This window comes from Pipra filicauda, unplaced genomic scaffold, assembly GCF_003945595.2.
Source record: "Pipra filicauda isolate LSUMZ 115617 unplaced genomic scaffold, ASM394559v2 scaffold268_size1050017_pilon, whole genome shotgun sequence".
Lineage (NCBI taxonomy): Eukaryota > Metazoa > Chordata > Aves > Passeriformes > Pipridae > Pipra > Pipra filicauda.
This window is the reverse complement of record NW_024104385.1, coordinates 303,267-315,752: the sequence shown is the minus strand read 5'-3', so window position 1 is coordinate 315,752 and position 12,486 is coordinate 303,267. Positions and strand designations below refer to the sequence as shown.

The following is a 12,486-nucleotide window of genomic DNA, read 5'->3' as shown; positions in this document are numbered from 1 at the left end:
GTGATGTCCAAGGGAATTGCTCACCTCTGGAATAAGCATAGTGACAGCAAAGTACTTGTGCATAACACTAATTAAGTTCGGGTTGATTTTCATAAACGGGAATTTTAGGAGGATTTCTTCTGCAGACAGCAGCATCACTCTCAATCCGGGGTACTGTCCGGTGTGGGCTCTTTCCAAGCTGGTCCAGGAGAAGCAGATCCTTCATAACCTGTCAGAAATCCTGGCCCCACTGAAGCCAGCCAAACACACATGGATTTAATCAGGATGAGGATTTTATGTCACCTACTTGAATGTGAAAAAAAGAGAAAGGACTCCACTCTGCTCTCCCACTCTCTCCCTGGGTCAGTCAGACCTGCCTTATTTGTTGTTGCAACCTCTAGTTTTGGAAGGAACAGTCATACAAGTGCACACACACCCTTTCTCCAGGCCACAGTGTATTTTCCAGCTTAGCAGGTTATCCCCAGACGTGCGAAGATTTCAGAAGCAAAGCCCAATCCCAGCAATAAGAATGCTGTGGATGCATCTCCTGCAACAGCTGCTGGGGGACAGGGAGGGACAGGGAGACCACGACCCCTCCACGTGCCAAGAGCCCTCACACGCCAATAGCCTGACCTGGAAAAAATTGCTGTCCTTGTTAAAAATCACCTTACAACATGACATTGCTTCTCCTTTCTAACAAGAAGGTCCACATGGGTGTTTTAAATGCTAATTTTGGTGCTTTCTGAAATACCCAGTGACCTGCGGTCGTCTCCCATCGCTTACATTTACAGTTTTTGTCCTGACAGCCTGGGTAGGCAGCTCAGAGTAAAACCCCTTCCAGCTTTTCAGATGATTTTCACTACCGCTCACTCGGGCTATTAAGATTCTCAATGCGTGTGTCTGGTTTCCAATAGTACAAGCTGCGTCGGAAAGGTTAGACTTTGTTTTAAATAGCTCAGCCATCTGTCCTGCGGTGGCTGATGGGAGCTGCAGGGACCGAAGCAGCCAAAACAGAATTTTTCAAACTGTCATTTTTGCATTACAAACATTTCAGCTTGAATCAGACCCGTGTCCTTAAAAAAAAAAAAAAGTTAGGTCTATATTTTTTCCTTGAGTATTATACAAACACTGCGAGTCGTGCTTTAACAGCTTCCTTGCGTTGCTGGAATTTCATCAATGCAAATATCTGGCCTGAACTTCACCAGCGCCAGGCACTTTGCAAAGCACAGAATCAGCCACATTTGTGTGTTTCTCGGCTTTGAACTGAGAAATGCTCATTTATTACAGGTAGCCACGACACACAGAACCAACACACAGCAGTAAGGAAAACACTTCATGTATGGAAATCAGGCACACGGACCTGCATTTTTCTCAGCCAGTTCCTAAATGTCAAAGCTCTGAGTTCACCTATTCTGCAAAGTTAAATCAATTTATTCACCTAATTCACAGGACTCACTTTCTTAATTTGACATTATTTTTGAGGGAAATGGGTTTAGAGTGCACAGGCCAGCTATGTGCAGCAGCTGTTACAGCAGAATTGCTAATTCCCACATCGGTGGGAAAACAAAAATACATGAGAAGAAATTTGTATTTCCTTAGGCAAATGCTGCTCCACATCAAACAACCAAGAATGGCCATCATCTACCCATCAAGGAAAATGCCAATGATCTCCCTAGTACTACCCTGGAAAGGTCCATGTAACAAACTATCACCCAGGAGTATCCAAGGAGACAAGACAGACAACATATATTAATCAGAACAACATACCAAAGTTTATTGATTACTTCAAACAAAAGTTTCTGTAATGAAAAAAGAGCAAGTTGCATTCATAAAAGGTAACATTCACATTCAATTTCCTTTATATAAAGCAACATAAATGTATAAAATTGCATTTAAGTGAAAAAAATGTAAGGTTGCAGTCCTTTTTTTTGCAAGAAGCTGAAAATGTATCTGCTCATTGCCTGTATATAATTTACATTTTCTATATACTACATGTTTTTTAAAAAAATTCGTAGCTGGGAAATTGGATAAATGCTGCAGTATTAGGTAAGTTTTTCAACTGTGTGTATACAAATTCAATTTGAAGCTTTTATGCAATTCCAAGTAATTTATAATATTCTCATAACGATTAGGATTAGTGTTTGAGAAGTCGCTATGACTACACCAAGCTCCACTGTTATCACGTAACAGTTTTAGAGGGAATCTTAATTACTTTCCTTATCTTTCAGTGTCACTAGTCAAGTGATTAAACTTCAACGAATTATTATGAGAAAAACCCAGCCTTTTTTCCTTCAGGATTTTCCACTGATAAGCCTGTACTGACCTTTTAGCTCACTGAGGAGCACCGTAACAGTGCAGTGGGTATCGTGAAACACGAACAACCACCACAGCACTGCTCTCGGATTATCGCCACTTCGGCATCCTGCTGCCTTACACCTTACAGTCACTATCACTACTTTTTCTTCCCCTCTCTAACCTCAAAAGGAGTCTCCTGTTTCCCCTGATTTCACAAGCCACCCACAGCAACAGGAATTTCATTTTTGCCATTACATTACTGAATGATGAGGATCAGCTCTCCTGCGGGTGCAGGGCAACCTGGTGGTCCTGGCACCCAGCACTACACCAGTGCACTAGCTGAAGATCCAAGCCCAAGAAAACTTGCATTTTCCTAAAAGAGCTGCTGTTCAAGAAATTTCACATTAAATCCACCCCACTAGTCAGCACACACACCTTGGGTTTGAACATACAGCTACTGCAATCCATTGGGGACCAGACACTTGGAAACAGAAAGAGATTTGGTTCTCAGAAGGCTCTGTCTTTAAACAGGCTGCAGAAATTAGCCTGTTTAAGTGACTATTTGGACAGTTCACACATACATGGCAAGTTTCACTCTTCCCATTAACATCACCAGCAGAACCTCCAGTAGAATTCCAGGGGAACAGACTTTGAACCTCAGAGTAGAGCGTGACACAAAACAGAGAAGCAAGGTGTGAGGCTTGGGACCATTCGGGCTTGGAATGGTTTTGAATCACAGGAATTAGGCATTTTAGTGCCTACATTTTAAAGGTTATGTAAACACAAGTCAGCAACTGTATATTTAAGGAGAAAGGTTAGATTTGGCATATAGAGCGTATCTTCATTGTATTCATTGTATACTTGATCTGTAGGCACCACATTTTAGCAAGAAAAGTTGAGAATGGGACAAGGTCTGCAAGTTGAATTCTAAGTCCGTGAAATGAGCTAGGAAAAGGGAAAAAAAAGAAGAAGAAAACAAAAGCTTTGCCCATGGGACACATGCTGGCAGTGCAGCTCCTTACTTGCATGCAGCAAGGAGTTGAGCCGCAGTCGCTGACATGGTGCAGACATCACTTGCGTTGAGGCCAGTGCAGCGTGTATAATACAGTGGTCCTGTCCATCCTTCCCCTCCCATGCTGGGTGATGTCAAAGCAGCCACTGGCCACAGGGACTGTGCACACCCCTCTCCCACTCAGGTAAGGCCCATCCAAAGTCCTTGCGACGCGCAGAAGAATTTGCCAGCAGCTGATCTGCACCAGTTGAAGATGGACCACAGGGGTGGCAGCCAGAGAGCGAGACTCGATTCTTCCAAAAAATCAGCAGTCTGCAGTTTAACAAAATTTGGTGAGGGGAACGTTCCATCTAGTCCCAAACTGTTTCATTGTATGTAAATGACATGAAGCCTGAGCGAGCGGGAGCCAAACCCAGCAGCAGCGTAGAGCTTGTTGCTTCTGAAATGAGACTTGAAGCTTCTCACAGTAGTTCCTCTGCCCCACTCCGAAGAGCGCCGGGGCCGGGGGAAATCGGCACGAGGGAGGGACCGTCACACCAACCCGCGGTGGCACACAGGGTGCTCTGTCACTGCTTATGACTTAACACAACAAAAAAAGCTGCTCTTTCCACATAGGAAGTATCAGAGAAAGAAAAATAAAAATATTGAGAGTCAGGCATCTCACCTCTGCTGTGCATGACCTAAAGAGAAAAATTCCTACGACCATGGTACAGGTAGATTTCAAAAGAACATGCCAATTTAAAAACCAAATAAAATGTAAAATGAAATCGGGTTCATGTATTCCTTTTATTTTTAAACTGGCTTCTTTTTTCTTAGTGCAAATAACTCAAGATGCAGTTTTATACGCCTGCAGGTTCACAGGCACATCCCATGTCCCTGGGATCAGCCAAGGACTGCACTGTCACTCAGGCCTTTAAAGTGTTGGAGCAACTGCACAGTGCAGTAATGTAAGCACAGCCACAGGAGCCTGGGCAGAGAGGCTCAGAGTCTGCCACAGTCCAACTTTTGGGATTCCTTCCTCCCCCACAAAAGCTTCCTTCCATCATGAACAGCCACAGAACAACCTTTTCTTCACCCTTCAGCAGGAATAAACCCATCAGCAAACCGGACGCGGGAGGATGCTCAGGTGCTTCCCAGCACTGCAGGTCTCCACACAGACACCATCACTGTGGGCAGACCACAGACTGCTTCCAGCCATACCTAGAGGAGGGATCAGCAAAAGATTTCTCCCGAATTTTCAAGTAATTCTGCCACGTGCATCTGGCACCCACAGCTGGGAGGGGGCAGCCCCCTGCCGAGGGATCGCAGCCCCAGCACCAGGAGAGATGCTCTCAGGGCTGCATCCAGATTCCATGGGAGAGGAGGAGGCTTTTCCCAGTGCCTTCAGGGAGTCAGATGGGGCTGTTACTGGGTTTAAGTCTGTGCTACTTCTTTGGTCAGGAGAGCAAGAGACTTGAGCAGCTCTCTGCTGCTCTCAGATCTGCAGTGGGCAGAGGAAGCCCCCGTGTGAAATGGGGCTGGCACTGCACTCTTGCACTTTGATTCATGCCATTTTGGATGAATTTCTAAAGATGCTTTCTCAGCCTCCAATGACGTAGAATTTGGCAGAATTGTTGTTCTGGGAGGGTGGGGAAACCACAAGACCAAAGACAAACAGGTACCGTGGGGCCAGTGCCCTGGCTGCTGCTCTTTCAGCATGGCTGCTTACATTCCTTGGTAATATCAAAGAGAACTGTTAGGTTAAAACCATGGGTTTTGTCCTACAGCATGACAATACGCAGTGTTTGTATGGAGCACTTTAAAGTATCCTGAGAGGATATCTTTCTGCCAAATTAGTAATAGCATCTTCAGTCTTCACATAACCATTCTCTATACGTTTGTATGAGACTAATACAGGTAGATCAAAGGGGCCAGCCTGCAAAAATCAGAAGGAAAACATATATATTACAACTGTTACATTTCCGAATTCACAAACCTTTTCCTGGGTTATTTTTAGAAGAAAATACTTAAAATTTTATAAGAGAAGAAGAATGATTAGGCCATGATAAAAGTGCCCAATGCAATTCACAACCAAGTAATCGGATGATAAACAGATTTGCACAACCTGCAAAATGCTCCGTGAAGTCTAAAAGTGGCATCTGCCTCACTGCCCCCTGTGCCTCCCATTCTGTCCCTGTCCAGCTGCCTCCCACACCAGTATGCACCAGTGTATGGTGGTGGAGAGCACCACCTAACGTCAGTGGAGAAGGACCAACTGTGCAGGACAAATACCACATGCACTGGAGGCCCTGCAAGCCTGGCTGCTAGAGCTGCCATGCCAATCAAACTCATTTCTTTAGCAGCAGCTGTGGGTACAAAGGTAGGAGAGGCTTGCAGAACATCTGCAGCCTTCTGTTTGCAGGCGACACCACACGTTACATCCCCCCTAAAAGCGGAGTTGCGAATTCAATTGGGCACTCTTTTATTCTGCTATTGGCTTGCTACAAAGTTTAAAATCAAGTCAATTTGTAGTAGGATGCTCTTGGTGTGTGTATGTACATACAGACACCGAGACATGCCTCCGTCTGTGTGTTGACACACATAAACAAGTACACGTATTTAGTGTCAATCTATGAAGATGAATTAAAATGTACTTATTTCTATCTGACAGAACAGCATGCACCCTAGAGAAAGGGATTTTGGTACGATTCAGATGCAATACTGGAATCAGTTTAACAACTGAGATTTGAATCTTTCAGTGTAAATTTGTCAGTGTTAGCTTTCATAATCACTGTTAGCACAATCCAGACCGCATTCTCAGATTAAATTTTCTTTTAACATTAGACTAAAATATCAGTTAGATTGAAAGATTTGTTTGCATACTGCAAATATTTCAGTTTGAGAGTATCTGTACAGATACAGTATTCTGAGAGGTTGGATAGTACAACATCCCCAAATTAAAATGCATCCCAAGCATTGCATCTCCATTCCACAAGGACAAGTACCCCACACCGATAGTCAAGAGGATTACAAGAACCATGGTTTAATTGATTTGGAGGAGGTTACATTTGGTTAATTGATGCCTTTTAAAACCATCCCAACTCCTTCAGACAGGGTACCTTTACAACACATTAGACTCATCTGAGAACGTTCTTAAAAGAAGTGGTCTGACAGAAGGTCTGGCCGACAGTGAATCAGGTGCCTTCCTGCTGCTCTGCAACAGCGAGGCAAGGAGACTTATAGCACATGCAACTCTTGCCCCTGCCTATTGTCAAACAATGCAAGACACACAACCCCTTTTACAGCTAAGTCATATCATAAAGAATGATTAACAGTGGCTGGGTTTTGCAGTGCAAGAGGCACAGAGAGTATTCAGAAACCGGCCCTGCTTCCCAAAATGTTAACTTCAGGTTTGGAGGTTTATGTTTTTGAGGGAGGAGGAAAACATCCCTGATCTCCACATAAAACAGTATTTTTAAAATAGGCAGTAATAAAGGAGATCTGCAGTGAAACTAAATGCTAGGGACATGTAATCAAGGCACTTTGCTGTGGGTGGTCCCACCACTCCATCAGCAAATCCAAGACAATCCTTCTTTGTGAGAGTAGCACTAGCAGGTGGGATGGACTGGGCAAGGTGGGCACTAGGGAAGCTCCCCCCTCAGTCAGACAAGTCTGAGTCATTTGTCAAGTCATCCAGAGGACAAACAACATCAATTCCACCTTGCCCCACTCGTATCTAATCCACTAACACACAAAACTGCAGTGAGAAAAGAATGTAAACCAGCTTTGCCTGTGTCCACCTCACTTGGACATCCTGAGCACGACCAGCTCACCCACCTGATGTGCAGCAAGAGACCGAAGGGGAAGAGACAGACAAAATATTTAAGCAAGGGAAAAGCAAGGTTTTGCTGTGTGAGCAAATCTAAATGTGTGTTTTCAGGAGTTAGGCATTAGAGGGAGGAGAAAGGCAGTTGAGCAAGCAACACATAGCGACTCAGAAAGGAAATCACCTTATTCACTCCAAGAAAAGCTGTGATTGCTGGAAGTTTGAGAAAGCATGAAGATAGTGGATGTTCCTGAGGAAGGAAGGCGCTTCGTTACCTAGTTCACAACAGCACAAAAGACAGAAAATTGCAGTACAAGAAGGAGAAAGGTAGAAACCAAGGAAAACACAAATGCGCCTTGCAGTTAAAAAAAACCAAACAAAACCAAAACGAAATAAAAACAACCACCGCATTTCCACACAGAAAATTTAATAGAGGCTGAGCAGAGCTGATGCACAGTGTTACAGGAAACTCGGAGTGAAATCCTGTCCCACTGAGGTCAATAGCAACTGTCTATGGACCTGGACTTGGCTTTGGCTGCCAAGTTTGGGTTCAGGCACCTAAACAACGTCCCAAGTCTTGTTTTTCATTTAATGCTCCCCTGGGGACACTGATGTTTATTTTATTTTATTTCAATATTAAGGTCAGGATTCTCAATAAGGCCTTAATTTGAAATCATCTACCTGATCTTAGATGCCTTTACTAATCAGGCAACTGACTTTGATGTCTGATTGATGACACAGATATCCAGAGCTGGTATCTGCTTCAGGGACTTACAATAACACTCTTACTCAAAATGTACATTTAAATATGGCTCAGCCTGTGTTTAGTTTGGGATGCACATCTGAAGAAACTTTTCTAGTTGACACTTACTTTGCTTTGCTAAATGATTTCACAAGAGTCTTTGTTAAATGCATATAAAGCACTCTTGAAAGCAAGTATTGCAAGAGGAGATGGATCTTTGGTCAACAACTGAAGGCAAAAATGGGTCACCTCTCAGGTGACTTGAGCTGGGGCTTAGAAACCCCCAGGTCACCCTTCCAGGGGACTGTCCTCAAACTGTCATATGTCCACAGCTGAGAGCAACTTGCTCCCAGCTGGTTCAATAGGGGTGTCAAGCTAGAAACTATTAAATCATGTTTAAGTGGAAGAAGTTACATAGACCCTTACAAAATACAACCATAGTTCTTTTACCATCTCTATTGTTTTCAACTATAATAATGCTCCAATCCTGGAAGTGTTCAAGGCCAGGTTGGATGGGGCCCTGAGCAACCTGACCTAGTGAATGGCATCCCTGGCCTCGGCAGAGGGGTTGGTATTAGGTGATCTCTAAGGTCCCTTCCAACTCAAATCATTCTGTGATGCTATTAATGACTTGGGGGTGGGGGATTATCCTGCTGGCTGTTGGTGGGGGCTGACCCCGCACTGTGTCCCTTCAGCTGTGCCCTACTGCTGCCTAGGGACGTGCAAACCCAATGGCAAGAGGCCTGGGCTGGCTGCAACACACCATGTGCTGACCCGAGGCAGGACTTGCTGATGCTGCAGGGGGAAGAGAGGGGCTGCAGGAGAGGGAGGCACAGAGAGGGGGGAGGCACGGCCAGGGTGAGCAGGGGTTGCCCAGGAGATGGTGCTGCAGGGACACTCAGCACCTCTGGGCAAGCAGAGAGCAACGGGCAGGGGAGATCAACACGGTGAGTCATGAACCTGGCATTGCTGGCCTTCACCATTTGCAGGAGCAATGAAGAAAACTTTTAGGAGAAGGTTTCCACTTCTAAAAGGAGCCCTCCTCCTCAGCAGTGGAGGAAAGCTGTTATGAAACTAGATCACTTTCAAGGAGAGCAAACACCATGGTACAAGCCTTCAGTTATTTACGGAGGGTGGGCAAACGTGACAAGATCTGACCCTTCTCCCACTGCACCAGCACCTGAGGACATACCCAAGGAGAACATCCTGGCTGTGTTTTTTGATATAAAAACAGGTAGGGTTTTTTTCAGGTGGGTTTGATGATCAGTTCAGGGTGGACAAGGGTTACTGTACTTCTATAAGAGACAGCACGATTCCACCCAGCGAAGGCAACTAAGGAAAGGCACAGGTTGAGTCTCTCTTCACTACAGATCTAGGTAGTATTTTTAGATTAACTTCTTGCCATTTTTGGCAAGACAAGACTCCAGAAAGCCTTCCTTGAGATGTGAGTGGTATGTGGTACTGTTACAGGTTGATCTGGTGCTTAAGAAAGGTCTTCCTAAAAATACAGTGGAATACATCATCTTGTTCCTTACCTGATGATTTTTCTCTTTTATATTTTTTAAAACTATTAGAAGAATTTCTGGGAAAAGGCTGATAAAGATCAGGAGAATTATTGCCAGCCATGTGGAAACAGAAGTCAGCATATGAGCAAATACAAAATACATTCTTTGCTGCTTCAAGAAAGGCCTGAAAAAGAAAGGACACAAATAAATTCTGGTTAACACAGATTTTCCAAGAAGGTCAGAATCAAAGGAAACTTCAGATCAAACTATCAGCAGTTACGCCTCCCTTTCAGATGGATATGGACACAGGTACCACAAAAACACACTGTCTATCCTTGCCCCAATCTATCTCCTGCCTTCAACTGCGCTAATTCTAGAGGATTGTCATGATTCATTTTGCATCTTCTGCATCTGTGGGGAGGGGTTTGAATTTTGCCACTATCACTGAAAGATAAATTATTCACCTTATCAAAACCCAGATCATTTTATTTCAATTTCGGGCTTTGCTATAGCTTCTGGTTTGGTTTTGATGGTGGAAATCCAGTGCCTCTCAATCACAGCAGGTTATTTGCACCTTCCTCCCTTCCTTGATGAGGGAGAGCAACTGACAGATGCTTGTGAAAAACACCTCTTAAATAAACGATGACAAGGATCCCAAAGAAGTTGTTGCTTACTGTTAAGTCAAAAATATTGAGGTATGCAAGTTAAACAGTAGAAAGAGCTTTTAGTAGAAAACTCACACATTTCACTACAGATACGTGGCTAGATTGCAGATCTGGATCTGTTGGTTAGCAACACTGAAGAGTCAAACAAAGTTTTTAATTCTCAATTAAAATACTTAAATCAGTTCCACATCTTCATTAACAGGTTGCTGGATCAAGGATCTAGCCAATAGACCATGGCACAAGCCCATGGGAAAGCAAAGGCGTAAAATGGGGGACACTGTCTACTGTGAATGTCAACTGAACATTTACTCCAGCACATGAAATAGAAAACTAGTAATGTTTGTAATGCACTATTGTTTGCCTGCTTTTGCAACATATTAAGCCTAAAATCCTGGTTGCACTCAAATCAATGAGAATTTCTTCTCCTATTCAGATCCAGGATTTCAGCAGCAGGATCTGTGATTTCTCCTGTTTATTTCTCCTTCTTAAGCTGTCCCAGAGGGCCAGGTCCTCTTGCTCCACATCTGCCTCATCTGTTCCTTCCTTCCGTTTCACCGGATTTCTTTGCACCATGAATTTTTCCTGTCTTTCTCATCCACGTGCACAAACAGATCCTAAAATGTTTACTCTAGAACCTCCCAATGAAGACAAGAGCCTTAGCAACAGAAATGACCCTGAGCAGGAAAGCAAATCACCTTCTGCCAAAGTTGAGCACCTGGATGGCGACCACGGCATTATCTCTTTCAGGCTATTCCCTTTGGTGGGTTGAGATATCTCCTCAAACACATTTCATGATGCAAGAGCCCTCTTCCAGCACTGGCCTTCAGAGGGTGTTGGATGGAGGTATCCACCCTTCCTTCCTCAGGAGGGAAAGGAGCATGATTGCACATACCTTGCCATCTGTAAACCTCTGGACATCCCAACGGAGGGGATGCTGCAGCCACGTCCCCCGCAAAGCCAGCACTGGGCATTTCCCTACGAAAGCACCATGGAAAGAAGATATACTTGCCAAATGACTCCTCCCCAAAAGAATGAGAAAAACACGTAGAAGGCAAGGGATCCCCAAATCACAAAGTGGTTCATCCACGTCCAGAATCGGGTATCTAACGCTAGCTGTGTGAATAAAAAGAGAGATAGAACAGGCTTTAGATGCAGAGTGTATTTGATTGGATTTATATGACATTTCAGACTGGTTTCACATTAAGGCTGAAGGTTCTCCAAACAGCTACCTCTGTGCATATGGACGCCAGGCAAAACATTTTCAATATCCACAGGCTGGTACAGAGACAACAGGGAAACAGCAAGGTTCTAATTGTAACTGACACTTTTTAATAGAATAAATTTGATGCAACCTCTGATGCTACAGGAAATAAATGTCTAAAGGTTACAGGGATTGTAATTGCCTCTCGTCACCACCTGCTGTCTGAATCAAACACAAAAGACCTTTTGTAAGGTCTTATGCAAACAGTTTGTTCTGGAAAGCTCCATGAGACAAAGCAGATTTGCTATTGTTATTCGACATGGGCTTTTCTGATTGCTGCAGCACTCAGCCTTGTCTCAAACAAGGTGGACAAGCTCAAATTCTCTACTGTTCCTCTTCTCTTGCCAGAACTGAACACCAAGGGGTGAAAGTGTGGGGAAAAGTCAACTATAACCAACTGGAGTTCTCAAAAGAGGGAGAAAGTAGAAAAATAATTTAACCAAAACATAAACACTTAAAGACCACAGACTACACAAAGGACAATAAGCAAGTTCTGCCTCTATGGAAGAAGAGAAGATTTAAGTGTGGGGGGAAAACACATTCAAAGAAACTTAATTTTCAATACATTCACGATTTTACGGCACATACACAAGCCTTGGAAAACATCTGCAATGAGTGACTGGAAAAGGAAGGAAGATCCTCACCTTCAGAGTGACGGTGAACACCAGCACAGTAAAAACAATCGTCCCAAAGGTCCAGTTCCCAAAAATCTGAAAAACACGTTACATTGCCACAGGTGTCTCGGTCCATCTCCTTGGAGAGGCACAGAGACGACGATGAGGACAGGGGTGCAAGCAGGGACCGGAGGGGAAGGGTGGGATGGAACGACTGCTACGGGGGACTGATGCTCGGAAGATTCGTCGGCCACTACGCTACCCTGTGCCATGCAGTGCCACACAGATGGGTGACCCAGAGCTGGGACAGTGACAGGAACAACCTCCTACTAACAGCAATGTCAGTCGAGGATACAAGTCATTGGACCACCTGCTTTTCATGATTTCTTGGCAATTTACTCAGTTTCTGCTTTCTTGCAACAACCATCATCTCTTTGTAGTCCCATTTGCAGAATGCACCAATGGGTGTTTTTCCACCTGGTTTGGTTCGGAGATACTAGTGACTATGCACACAAAGAAAAGCAGATACTGTATAGAAATCCAAATGATGGCAATGAATGGGAGGGATGCTTACCAAAGGCTGTCAAGATCTGAATGCATACATTAAA

General features: G+C 44.1%; 1 protein-coding gene across 5 annotated transcripts in view; it reads right to left on the bottom strand.

Moving 5' to 3' along the window:
* Positions 1 to 1,728: 1,728 nt before the first annotated feature.
* Positions 1,729 to 12,486, bottom strand: part of ATP11C (ATPase phospholipid transporting 11C) — a 54,827-nt gene continuing 44,069 nt past the window's right edge. Inside the window, exons 26-30 of one of the 5 annotated variants that reach the window (XM_027742742.2) lie at positions 11,909 to 11,974; positions 11,013 to 11,116; positions 9,369 to 9,522; positions 7,276 to 7,341; positions 1,729 to 5,201 (exon numbers count right to left, since the gene is read on the bottom strand). In XM_027742742.2, the coding sequence (XP_027598543.2) occupies positions 5,085 to 5,201; positions 7,276 to 7,341; positions 9,369 to 9,522; positions 11,013 to 11,116; positions 11,909 to 11,974 (507 nt within the window). In that variant the 3' untranslated portion in view covers positions 1,729 to 5,084. Of the gene's footprint in view, positions 5,202 to 6,384; positions 6,480 to 7,275; positions 7,367 to 9,368; positions 9,523 to 11,012; positions 11,117 to 11,908; positions 11,975 to 12,486 lie in introns of those variants that run through there. The other 4 variants (XM_027742739.2, XM_027742740.2, XM_027742741.2 and 1 more) reach the window with 4 other exon arrangements.